At 38.2% G+C, this 14181-nt stretch overlaps 1 protein-coding gene across 16 annotated transcripts in view; it reads left to right on the forward strand.

Moving 5' to 3' along the window:
* The window catches only part of LOC121866781 (troponin I), a 39638-nt gene extending 27275 nt beyond the window's left edge, over positions 1–12363 (forward strand). For 11 of the 16 annotated variants that reach the window (XM_042366509.1, XM_042366510.1, XM_042366495.1 and 8 more), the window contains 6 exons: positions 1556–1697; positions 3361–3405; positions 8367–8390; positions 10073–10103; positions 10540–10824; positions 11766–12363. In XM_042366509.1, the coding sequence (XP_042222443.1) occupies positions 1556–1697; positions 3361–3405; positions 8367–8390; positions 10073–10103; positions 10540–10824; positions 11766–11776 (538 nt within the window). In that variant the 3' untranslated portion in view covers positions 11777–12363. The remainder of the gene's footprint in view (positions 1–1555; positions 1698–3360; positions 3406–8366; positions 8391–10072; positions 10104–10539; positions 10825–11765) is intronic. The other 5 variants (XM_042366505.1, XM_042366507.1, XM_042366499.1 and 2 more) reach the window with 4 other exon arrangements.
* The last annotated feature ends 1818 nt before the right edge of the window (positions 12364–14181 follow it).

The raw sequence follows: 14181 nt of genomic DNA on the forward strand, positions 1-14181 counted from the left end.
ACCTCTCATTTTCCTCTTGGTGATAAGGGTGTCTGTACGCCTCTTTTGTTCTCTAATAACACCCTTATGACTTTGAGTCCCTCTCTTGATTTTTAGTTATTATTTCAAGCTCTCGCGACAGACCTTTATAACTTAATACAACTTCCGCACAGATTCCTCCCACGTCGTCAGAATTTCAGAGTAGACTAAGTTTATGACACTAGATGATCTTCACTTATTTGATTGTATCCAACAGGTGTTTGGAAATTTAATAAAAAAGTTCCTTGCTGCAACTTTACTATACTTACATACTTAAAAAACTTGCAAGTTAGAAAAAATAATCAATAGAAATGGACAGAAACATATTCATAATCTTTATAATTAACTAGAAATACTCTAAAAAAAATTCAAAAGGTTTTGTCTAGTTTAGAAATTTGTGTACAGAATTTAAAGCAATAAATACATTGGCAGGAACTGAGGGACTATCTGGTGCGGAATTTGCTGTAGAGGTTATGTGTGTCGCGACGAGTTACTTTATGGCTTGTTCAGCATACTCTACCGTCACCGTGTTGATAATTTACCCATGTTTCAGTTTGTCACATCACTTCTCAAGTGTACCTTGTTATCAATATATTATATTTCATTTGATGTTACATTTCGCTAATCACTGCTATTTTGTCTGTTTATATTAATTGCTTAATAATTATATTTGGTTTATCAATTATTTTCAATATGAGTCTTCTATGCTATGGAATACACACCTATATACACATGCTAACATTCATTCTCATCTTCGCAAATCATCTCTCCCTAGATAGATTTTACACGAGTACGATCACTTATATACTGCCACAGGCTGCAGTGTGCTGTATATATCTCTAAATCTAATCTGTGAACTGTAAGGCTGTGGCCGACGTTCATGTTAGACACCGCAAGGTTATGAACAAAAACACCATTCACAGTCGGTGCTCGGTTATTTTGGGACAAGGCTTCGTACGATAGGTTAAGTTAGGTTAGGTTCGGCGGAAATTATGAGTCCTATAGTTCACATGTCCCAGTATTACTTGCACCTTGCAGTCCATCACGCGGGTTGATTTGTCATTGATAAGTTAGCCATGTCACGAAAAGGCAACACTAGCGTAGAAGCAAACTCGTATTTAATTTTTCTTTATTTTTCGAGTTATCATACACAGTGTTCGTGAACCAAGGAACACTATTTCTACAACAGCCGCACTGAATCTTGGGTTAACTTTTTATTTTTTTTCTGTAACCGTATTAGAAGCACCTATAGCAGTAATGGCCACGCTGCCCCTTTGTGTACCGAAAGCTTAGTAAACAGTGTGTTGTATCCACACTGTCATTAATGGGTAGTCATACCCATGAGACCCACTTTAAGTAGTTACTCTTGACAGACTCCATCCATTCTACCGCCACACCAACAGCATCCCCATGTTCCACAGCACCTCTCCACTCTCTGGTTATTGTCTACTCTCGCAAATTGTTATTTTTTATCATTCCTCCCTTCTTGCTTAACTTGCCTTACTCACGGTTTCTCTCCCTCCTCGTACCACTCAAGCATCAAGCCTACTCTGAAGAAGGTGTCCAAGTATGAGAACAAATTCGCCAAGCTTCAGAAGAAGGCTGCTGAATTCAACTTCAGGAATCAGCTCAAGACTGTGAAGAAGAAGGAGTTCGAGCTTGAGGACGACAAGGGCGCGGTGAGTAGAGTAACAACGAAGGGCACAACAACAGATTCTCATATACAAAATTTTCATGAGTGTGAAATTTTGTGAGAATTTGATACAATACTTCGCTGGACTCGATGTGTTTGCTATAAATGTATAAAGATAGTTTGTTTTCATGATGTTTATATTGTGGATATTATGTCTGTTTTTAGAGAACCCCCCTGGGGATATGTTTCACAAGATTCAGTTGTCTTTCTGCTTTTGAATATCTGAAAAAGATTACACCCTATCTAATATGTTCCTTCCAGTCTTTTTCGTTAAAATGTTCCTTAATTTTTAATTTTTAATGTCATTTGTTTTTTATTTATTTGGTTTGTTTATTTATTTTCACGTAAATATTATCAGATAGATGAAAAAAAAAGAGTAAAATGCTAAGACATTGTATTGGGCTGATGGACAGTTGAATCTCGAAGATCCCCCCTCGATAAAAAAAAAAGAAGAAAACTTGCGTGAAAGGGCTTATCAAGACGTTGTCCTTCCTGCAGATAAATCTTGAATAAGCATCCTCCTCTCTGCGACCTTCCACCCACCAATGCTTTAACTGTTGTTTTCTTGGCCCTATGGAATCCAGTCACAAAAAAGTGAACAAGGAACCTTCCCCCTATGAAAATAGTTTGACCAATCCCATTTCAGAAACTTTCCACATTGTGATTTATTTCTACGATCCTTTTTACAATGAAACTTTATCAAAGGCTTATATATCAAACCAACTGCCCCTGAGTATCCCCTGTTTTGGAAGAAATGGCGATATAATCAGTGAATATCGGCAATACTTCAATCCACGGCGGACGTCTCATGTACAGTACAGTAGGTTTGAGGATCACAATGTTTCGTATCGACTATGAAGAAGACATCTCAACACGGTCGATACGTTGCATGGTCAATCAATCTACTATTAATTTCTTATTACCATCGTGTATTGTGACTGAACCTTTTTGTACGGAGACGGTAAATGCTCCCTCGCTCATTCCACGAGTACAGAGGAACCCTGTACCGAAGAGATGGATGACCTCGAGTAGTACAAAAGTTTCAGTTTTCTCCGCGGACCCCTGAAGATCAAAGACAAAAATTTTCACCATCTATGTTTTTCAGTCCCCCTCTAAATGTCTTCCATTCAATCTCAGTATAAATACTGTAAGATTAGGGAAGCCCTTTCACGGTTGACTGATATATGTTACAGTATAACCATTACCAGCTGTCAAATTGCAGTCTGCGAAATATTGTTTAAGATTTTTTGTCGGTTTACGTCAGCGTTGAGATCATAAACTGGTCATCTATTTTGTGCATTCATGCGTCCCTTTTCAGTTTACAGTCATTCAGGTCTGTCCAACCCAAAAACTGCTGTTTTATTGTGATTGATAAAAGAGATCACTTGTCGTTGTCTAGTTCATTTCTTATTTTCTTTTTTTTGTCTTTGTCCAGCATCTGTTCCACTTTCCTGCTTCTTGTGTACTCCAAGACAGCATCTGTTCAGCTTTTGTTGTTGTTGTTATTATTGTCGTGGGTTTTGTTAAACGATTTTCTTTTTTTTTCGTTTTCCTTTTCTTTTCTTGTCCGAGTTGATGGCAACAATTGTTCTTCTATTTTGTCTGTGTAAGCGACTCCTGTTCATGCCGCCATTCTCTCCGTGATACAGACAAAGCCTGACTGGGCGGCCGGCGGTCCTGGATCCGCTAAGAAGGTAAAGAACAAGGGTGCCAAGGCCCTACCCTCGCGGACCCCACACACTCACAACACACTGACAATACTATCTCTACACTACACTCCCTACCAACACACCCTACAGCGACTTACTCAGAACAGACTCCCGGTACCTACAAAATGCTTCACGCACTCCAAAGGTGCTCACAACATTCTTATAACACACTCACTTCACATCCACCACATTCTTTCAAAACACTCCACATCAAATTTACCATCAACATGTTCACAACACTCGTACAACACAAGTCATAACATTCCCACAACATACTTCCTCACAATCAATTTATAACATGCAACTCACAAGACACTACTCACCGATACCATTAAAACACACTATCTCAACATACTCACTCCACACTCACTCCACACTTCTCCACACTTCTATCCAAACCATTCTCATCTAATCTACTCTTCTTTACTGGCTCCTCACCGTCTTATTCTTCAACTCTCCTCTTCCTGTTTATCACTTCACAATATTCTCAATTCTGTTTATCAATCACATATTTCTTCTACTTTCTCTGTTTCGTATTATCTTTAACTTTCTCATCTTCTTTGGACATCGGATTACTTGTTCTGGTCAAAATTTATATTTATGGAACTCTTTCTCATTCCAATTTTCAGCTTTCTTTTTCGTTTTATCTTTCCTTTAAAAACATTCAAAGACTATGATTGTACTATTTCTCTTCTATTTGACTCTATCTCCTTTCCTCTATCTCTTTATCAACTCTTCTCTTCAGTGTTGGCGCCCTTTTCATCACTTACTTGTATTTATAGATACTCTCTCTCTCTCTCTCTCATACCTCTTTTATCTTTCCCCTTCCCACCGAATCATCAACCTTTACTTCTCCCGTTTACCATTCACTCCACGTACAGCACATGCCAATACATTATCATTCATATTCACTTTTTATCCTACAACCCCCACCTCTGCACACCCACTATTTGGCCGGAGTTGACCTGAACTTCCACTACAGACGAGGTTAAGGAAGGTCAACTTGGGTCATCCTGACAGACATAAGTGAGACTTCTCGTTACATAAGGTCACCCAAACACACATACATTGAAATTTTTTCTTAGTGTCAGCTTTGGCTATATTTGTAAGTAACTGCCAGCATAGACGTAGATAATTATTAACAGAAAAAAAAAGTAGTCGCAAAGTTTTGTGAAAGCTTAACAATACTGAAGCTTCATTAATAGAGTTTAATTATTTATGAAACGTGACAAGGGATTAGATTCAGTGAACTGTGAGGTCTTCTAAGGATGATCTCGGTTGATCCTCCTCTTAATGCCCGGCTACTCACTGAACTCATCACCAGACTCACTAATTCATTTCATATATTCACAAGTTCAGTTTTCTCTTACACAACCATATTCTACTCACACCTGGGACCCGACTAACACGATACTCCAACCACGGGAGTATGGAAAAGTATCTGATAAGTAACTACGCCTGGGAATTATATACAGTTATGTCAGAGACATCAATATAGTTCCCCTTTCATAATTAGCATACTCTATCAGTATGGTCCTACTCACGGGGTTATGTTGAAAACCCCTAGAATAAATCTCTTCTTAATTTTCCATTGTTAAACATTTTGCAATATTGGTTGCTAATTCACAGCGTCAATCTCAATACGCCCTTCATGCATAAACTTGAATTTCCCTGGCTAGATAACACATAAATTCGTGTTAAAAAAAATATAGAAAACCTTGAGAACTTTTCCTTACGCCCCCATGACGGGTCCTAAAACCTAAACTATAACACAAGACTCATCACCACCACTACACTCACATCATACAAGGCTATTCTCCCCGGACGCCACATTGAGTGGCAAGGACGTCTGATGGGGGAATTCCTTGTACAAGCATACTCTGCCAACTTTAGCGGCTACTAATTGGCCTTTTAACCAGTCATCGGTGGCTCGTGTAGATCGTAGATGTGCTCCAGGTATGTAGATGACCCTGTGTCGCTACATGTACCCTCATCTACAGCAGCATCATCAGTCAAGCCTTCCGGCGTATGAGATGATCGAGGCCTTCTGTCTGCCTACATCGGGCCACCACCGACTCCGCGACAATTCGAAAACCTTTCCTAATTCTCACAATTTCTGGCGCTTTTACTAATTCCTCTACTTGTTGGAATACAAACACACGCACACATATGTTTAACTGTGATTTGTATTACCAATATATTGTGTTGTGATAAAACATCGAAAAAGTAACAGCTTATTTGTGTTGTGTTGTGTTGTGTTGTCCGCCCAACAACAAGCTTCTGGAACATACAGTAGATCTATCTACCAGCGAACATAGTCGTCGGAATAGTTAGCAGCTCTAGTCTAGTGTGTACATATAAATACTTCTAGGATAGAGTAGCATAACTGCATGCAATACCTGAAAGCTTATAGCTTTCTAGGTAATTTAAGGAGACCAGGCATGTGAATTAATCACGTTCGTAGGAATTAGGCTTTTTAGCATAAATATCTGTTCAAGCAAGTCTTACTGCATACCCCGCTTCAGTACCTAAACCTGCATATATGTTAGATTAAAACAATTCTCTTTATATTTTGTTTGCGCATGAACAAAATGTTTATCATAACTAGTAACAGAATTATTCTTCCAGTAAACATTAAAGGGCAAGCTTTTCCCACTCGTAAGCTCATCTAACGAGTTGGAAAAAAGGCCCTTTAATATGTCATTTTGATATACAGGCTATGTAAGGATAGGATAAGCATTAATTATCAGAACATAAAGCTTAAATCATGTATTAAGAAGAGTAATAGAAGACTGAATACCATTGAAAAATATCTTCAAGTTTTGTTTGATAGGCTATATCATTATTTGTGGAGATACACAAATATTTCAGTTATATGATAATAATAATAATATAATAATAATAATATAATAATAATAATAAAATAGAATTAGGCTATATTAAGTAGTCTCCAGTCACGACACTTATACCCTCTGTTGTAATATATGACAAACTCAGTTAAATTTGTGCCTGAGATAGTTCAGCAGAGAGGTTCATTATCAAGTGTCGGCAAATTAGGAGTTAATGACCCTTACTTAGCTGCTACCTTAGGGTCATTTTTGCTGATTGTGTCATATATCCTGTGTTATTGTTCTTGTCACTGTATTGTCACTCCGTGCGACACACGTCAGGGTCGAGGGCTCGGGGTTGGTTAATTTCGGATTATTTTTTACTAGTCCAATTTGGAACACCCCTTGCAATTTTTGTCGCGCGATTATCTATTTTTTATACTTTTATTGCATTTTTCTTCCTTGTTATTGTCATCCAGCATTTTGCAGAAAAAAGGAACCTATCTTTTGTATATCCAAGACAATTCTATGAAAACTGCATGACCATATATTTTCCCTTCAAAATTTCCACATGACAGCCAAATTTTCCATTGGAATTTTCACAATGTGATTTACACAATTTCTAGTTGGATTTTCCTCAAGATTATCAAACTGTCCTGTTTTGATCCTTCTATATGTAAATATCAAGTTGAGAAAAAAATGTGAATGTTTTTTTTTGGTCCCTCCTTCACCTCCACCCCTGCCTGAGACCCTGGTAAGCAATATCTCTTAAAAATCCGTGTCACCAACCCACACTGCACTTTTTTCCTCACGGTTTAAAAGCAGTTTAATTGGTAACTGTTATGCTAATTTTTAACTTGTTTGAACCAAAATATCTTCTTACTATACTACCCTACTACTGTACTGCCGTTTGGGATATCTGACTTTTACTTGGTGCGCTAATGAAGTTAAAGCAGTTTTCTTTTACAAGTTTCGTCTTTGAGTTTTTTAATCTTTTATTTACGTTTTGTCATGTCGATACTTCCTGAGGTGGTAAAGAATGCATCACTACTACGTTAAATAATATAATATTATAAATAATTTTTTTTTATCTTAAATAAACAACTTATTCAATAAACTTAGTTAAATAACAGCTGCTTAGGCCTATGCTTTCAAAACACAAATGATTTAGTTGTGACAAAATGTGTCGTTAATTTTCACTCAGGAATGTCGACAGTTTGCCATTATTACTTGATGATCAGTTTGGTTATTTCTTCTTGTTGACTAGGCTAATGCCGCACTAATAACTTAATATTTTCGGTTCCTGCATCCACTAGTGCGACCCGAAACCAGTTTTATGTTTTTTGCAGTAACGAGGCTCAATTTAGCTACAGTACAATAATTTTATTTTCCATATTTTTTGGCTTCGGTAGATCTGCATCGCTCTCTTCTATTGATTAAATTATATTTCTTTTCAATCAGTGGGACTTGCTTATTAAATCAAATTTGCTATATAAGTTTGCCTAAGATATTAGCTTTGACAGCAGTCTTACGCTGCTGGAGTTATGCTCCTGTTTTAATTTACATTTATATAAAAAAACTTCACACGTAATAATAATAAAAAAAGATATACGCACACTGCATAATCTCAGTACTTTCCAAAGAATTTTAATACATCACATCCGAATAGGTAAATATATAAACTAGTTCTTGTTGATAGAAAGACAAATTTTTTACTACGAATATTTACTGTACACCCGAATTTTGGGAGATTTAAAAACAATTGTTAAAAAAGTAGTTTACAAAGCACACACGTAGACAGCAGTGGAGGTCCAAATATCGTACTGGGGCAGGGCAAAGTGGAGTGGCTGGAAATACATCAGGTGTTGTAAGTTAACTAGAGCGTCCGCATTCTGGAAAAGCACTAGTAATATCGTAAAAAAAGTACGGACCTCCAATTTTGTGAGAGCGAGCGCGGTGATCTGGGATAGCCTCGTTCTATCGCAGGATATGTCCAACTCAAAAAATAAAATTGAGCTTCTTACTAACCTATTAAGTGCTGTTCCAGAATTTGGACATGTGTTTGTGTACAGATGTTGCAAATAACACATGTTTTTTTTCCCTCTCTCCCTCTTCCAGGAAGGGGAAGAGGGCGAAGCTCCGGTAAGTGCTTATCTGGTTGAGGTTCATAAAGACTTGAGAGAGACACACTCCTTCCATCAGCTGCTTCTCTCATCAGCCAAAATCAAACAAACACTAATTAAAATAAAATAAAAAGAATTGAAAGTAATAACATCGAAAAATATTGAAATTCTTGTAATAAAAAAAAGTGTATTTAAAAAGATCAGAAAATATGTGATGGCTGATCAGAGGGCAGTTTATTGAACCGAGTGCTGATTTCTTTAACGTTTATGAACTCGGCCTGTCCATGTTGAATATGATGCCGAGTTAACCCGCCCGCAGCTCGCGTCCTGGGAGGGTGGGTTGCCGGTACTCAGTTTGAATTTTTTTCTCTTTTATTTTATTTTTCCAATTAAGGAGAATGGTTTATTATTCCTATTTTGCTAGCACAGATCAGCCCTTATACCTGTAGAAGTATGAAGAAGGCAACAGCCGAATTAGTAGACTTTTAAGGAGAGTAGATTTATTTACTTGACCAATGCATTGATACCGATTGAGAGAAATGTATAGGCAATATTTCTCTGCATTTAGCTTGCTTGATATTGATTTGATTATTTTCCCTCTTGTAAATATTTTTAAAGAAATATTACAAGTTGAAGTGTCAAGGACTAAGAACGTACAGAAAATAATGTGTTTTTTTCTGAGTCTGCATGTGTTTTTAGTTTCACTTTTGAAGTTCATCTCACCATTTGAAGTGCCCTTTTAGTTACGAATTTTAGATAAGTTTTCAATTTGCATTTATGACAATATAAAGGACTGTCAGTCAAGTAATGCATTTGTAGTGCATTTCCACCATCTTTCCGGCTATGATTATTGTCAATGCGAGGTTCCCAATTCTGATTTATAAATCATTTTTAGTTGATTTTTCCACAAATTCATTAGCCCCTCAAACTATTATATTTTTGTTCGGTTCTCGTATTACGGAACCTCTACTTCAAAGACCTAAATTTGCAATTATAACTCCTCGGCTCCCTCCCAACTATAACTATGAGAGTTGAGCTATATAGTTCCACCCTTATTATACAGAAAATAAATTTTGCCAAGACTAAAAGAATTTTCAGTCTCCCCAGAGGCAGACTCCACGACGCTCCTCTGAATTCGACTTAAAAGTTATTATTTTTCGAGATTTCACAATTTTTTGCCATCCAAATTTCTCCTTGAACAATATCTTGGATAAGTATTTTGTTTTTCTCTTTGGTTTTGTTTTCGGCATAATGTTTTGGTGTATAGCAGAGTAACTGTAGCATCAAGTAACCTTTACAAATTCCTAACATAGAAGTTTGATGTCTATCTTTACGGACGGACAGGGGAACCTATTTTGCTACATTTTCTGCTTGATATATTCGATATCATGTTTTAAGTGGATTTTGCAGTAAGAGGCACTTTATTTAACTGGGCAATTCCTCCTCCGTAATTGACGATGCAACTCAAGGCAATAGTGCGTGTCGACCAATCAGGAGGAAGTTAAGCTAAATGTAAACAAAGGTAAGACCTGCATCAGCATTTGGGGCGTCAGGCGTCATAATGGTAACTGTTGAAGTGAGCCTCGAGGCCTTCAACAGTTACTATCATACTATCCTGCTGCCTTCAGATGATAAGGGCTCTCCCTGTCCCCAGTATAAGAACAATGTTGATTCTGCTAATGAATAATTTTTTACCAACAGACGGAGGGTGACGGCCCCGCTGCAGAGGAAGGTGAGTCGGTGTCTTATTGAGTACTGATCCTTGACCTCACACGTTCACCCCAGCTCGGGGACGTCGCCTGGTCACGTAAAGGGGGGGGGGGGGCTGGATGGGATCAGGAGGAAGGGGATCACTAAGGCGACGTTCCCAGTTGCGTCACCTTACTTTAAGACACAGCCACTGAGGAGGTCCTTCACCCCTTCCGCTCCCCCGTGGTTGTCATCCCACACTCCCCCGTGGAGCTAATCGGCTTCTCTTGCAGGCTAACAGAATTATCACTATACTTTTTTATAATGTTTTGTCTTGGTTTATTGTTTTGTAGAGTTTCTGTCCGTCCATGTGCTTTGTCAGTGTTTCGTTGTAGCTATAATATTGATTTTCTCTTGACGAGCTAATCTTGTAAATAATGCGGCCATTCTTTTTCCCATCACTAACTTGACACTAACAGGAGGTGAGAGTGCACCGACGGAGGGTGCCCCAACAGAAGATGCCCCCCCGGCGGAGGCAGCGCCAGCTGAGGGGACCCCATCCGAGGAGGCTCCGGCAGAGGCCGCTGCCGAGGCTGCCCCGGCGGAGGGGGGTGACGCCCCCCCTACCGCCGAGGAAGCCCCGGCGGAGGCCCCAGCTGAAACACCTGCCGAGCCCCCTGCGGAGGAGGTCCCCTCAGAGGCCACTCCGGCCGAGGGCGAGGCTCCCCCACCAGCTGAAGGTGAAGCCCCGCCTGCTGAGGAAGGTAAAGTGACTCTCCACACGCCGCTGTGATGCCGCCCTTGGCCTCGCTGGTGGTCTCCACGCTCATCACACATCTGCCTCTCGCACACTTACACTCTTGTTTCAATAATTCTCAGTGTTCTAAAATCCTTACCTTCTGGTTCAAATCTTAAAAGCAAATAATTTTCTAACCGCCAAATATTTCTTTTATATTGATTTTATGAATCTAACGTAACCTACATAACAGTAATGTATTATTAATCTCATGGTAATGTTCTTGTTAAATGTCATTAATGTTCTGCAGATCTCGTTGTAATGTTACAATGATTTTCACAAATTAAATCTATTTTCTTTCATAATGAATAGGGATTCATACTTCTGGCTCTCTATACATATTACAACATCGACACAACAAGTACATCGACGTAAACAATTCCAAATAAACTATAACTCTTGCCTAAACAAACACGAGAACCTGAATTCAACTAAAGGAAGGAGATGTCCTGCCTCCCTCCAACCACAGTACGTTACACAATAGTATATTCCCTTTGTTCCGTATCACTTCACATAATTCAAAAGACTGTAGCCTTTATATCGCGCAACTTTATCTAACAGTAAAGGTTCTTCATTTTACTCGAGAGAACATAATTCCTGCATTAAACTACCCTTCTTCAACCACACGCAGGCACGTATAAAAACACTTCATCTTGCACCATAAGAACTTATTATATTTGGCTTCAGGACATCCAAAAAACTTCCTGGACTCTCAACAACACCAACAAAAACAACCGAGACTCAAAATATCCTCTTTGATTCTCAGTAATAAACACAACATTAATTTAAATTTTAAAACACAACTTCGAAATCAACACCAACAACTTAAGATTCTCAACAGCAACACCACAAGAACACAACACTACTGGACTATTAATCTAACACCGAGTTACCATTTCCCCCTCGCAGTCGCTGCGTAAGAGGACTGGCTCACTACCAGCAGGAGTAGCAGGAGGAGGAGGGGAAGGTGTCTGTGTCTCGTCTAATCGTCTTCTGTGGAACCTCGCGTCAATTGTTACTCTTCGTGTCTCGCCAAAGTGTTTTTTCTCATTTCTTACTCTGAACTATGGAAGTGAACGCCATCACTCAGCTACTTTTGACGTGCTTGAAGGAAACCAAACGACTTTATCGTTTATAGACAAGAAATCATCTTCTGTAAACAAGAAGGCATCGATTATTAAGAAGACATCAGTTACAAAAAAGAACTCTATAAAATGCCATAAAACATCAATTGTATCTAAGAAGGCGTCAATCATTAACAAAAAAGAATCGATTATAAACAACAACGCATCGACTACAAACAAAGAACAATCGATTTTCAACAAGGGATCGATTATAGACAAGAAGGCATCGATTATAGGTAACAGCACGGTGTCGCTTCAGCGGAGTTATAGAGCAAGGTTACGTTACTCACGTTCATCATTCTCACACAAGTTGAGAACTTCCTGGACTGACTGTGAACATCTATATAAATGCTTTAATATCTATAATAAATTTGTATTATTGATGTATAATTTTTCTTTTCACCTGAATGGAGAATTGTATTTGCATCAAATATTATTTCAATGCTGTGGCTAACCTCGATGTTTATATTCCGAAGATAGCTCACATGTTACGTATATCTCAATATAAATTATTAATATTAATTTAACTATTTTATTAGCTGTTATTATCCTACTGAATACACCATGTTTATGTAGGGACTTATGTGTTGACGTCATTTTCTCAGCCGTGGAGTGTTTACAAAATAATACAGTGGCAGGGTGTGCTTAGACACTCTTGTGGTATCATTAAAACTGGTTTAAATGTAAAGGTAAACACTATAAAGGCTTTGACAGAAAATCCAAGAGCTGGCAGCGATGATAAATAGGGAGGATTCTGACGTTAACTCTGTAGGAGGAGAAACCTTGTGCCGAGACATAATTATATAACATTCAGTTATATTTTCTGTTTGAACAGTTGTTAACAAATGATAGAGAATGCAGTATGTCTCCCCCATATAATCCTGCATGACCTTTGACCCTTATAATTGGTAACAATGTGTGGGGTTCATAGTAAGTTACATTTGCACTAAGTTTCATCTTAATGTTAAATTAACAGCTGCTCAAAATTGGGTATCCAACCTTTAAAAAAAAAAACCTAAATGGAAAATAAAATACAATTACCTTAGATCTAAAGGAATGACAATTGACTGTTACTTGTTTACAAGACGAAAAATGAAACGGCAAAACATCTCCCCCCTTAAAGTGGAATACAGTGATATTCAGTATAAAAATTAACGAGAAAAAATTATCAATATCGAGAAACCAGTAAAGAAAAAAATCGCCATCAAGATCATAGACGTTTTAGAGCCGAACGATGACATAGATGTTGAGCGAAATTAAACTAATCAGAGAACAAGATTAACGAAGACTAACAAACCCTCATCATAGATACAGAGACCTTAATGTCAACCCACAACTGCCAGTGGTTATTAAATCAAGTTATGGATGCATTTTTTTAGTGGATTTGTTGTCAAGTTTACGTGGTACATTGATACGGTATATAAATGCTGATATTAACCTATGTTTTGTGGTAATAGAAATATATTGAAAACACTACGGTCTAACGTTTCCTAATGCACTGATAGTTGAGTAGGGAATAATGGCATCAGCTAACACATTTCAAGAGAGTAAGATGTTAAGTCCCTGCCTCTGTGAACATCTATGCAGGACGAGAATCAATAAGATAATAGTGTAGCCCGCGGTAGGTCGTCATTGGCACGCGACTCCTGGCTGACCTAACCTTGAACTTCCACCGCCGGGAGAAAAATTGTAATCTATGAACCTTTGTTGTGAAAGCTATTTATAACTTGGTTGCATTTAAGTTGGATGTCCTCTGCAGCTCGGGTGTTCACCATGACCTAGTGCAGACAAACAGGTTATTAGTTTGTGTCGTTTTCACTTGTTGACTTTGTACAGTTTCTGTGGATCTGGTATTTACTTGATGATACGTTAATTCAAAAACGTCGGATATTGGGTCCCGTAGAGGCAGTGCAGATACAGCACACTATAGACTTAAGCTTTATTCAGTACACAAAGAGGTAACATGGTTGGCACTGCATCCGGGCAGGCCTAGGTACTATTTCGTTACAAGTTGTCAGAAGCTATCCATTCTGTGCTAAGTGATGAGATATCTGTGATTTACCTTTACGTGTTAATATTGCTTTATATTTGTATTTCTGTGCTTCATAAGCAATGTTTTTTTTTATGCAAGTAAACTGAGTCGACAGTTCATGCTCTAGAAAACAATAAAAACACCAAAAGAAGATAATAGTTAAAAGGGG

The sequence above is a fragment of the Homarus americanus genome, unplaced genomic scaffold (genome assembly GCF_018991925.1).
Source record: "Homarus americanus isolate GMGI-L3 unplaced genomic scaffold, GMGI_Hamer_2.0 scaffold58748, whole genome shotgun sequence".
NCBI lineage: Eukaryota > Metazoa > Arthropoda > Malacostraca > Decapoda > Nephropidae > Homarus > Homarus americanus.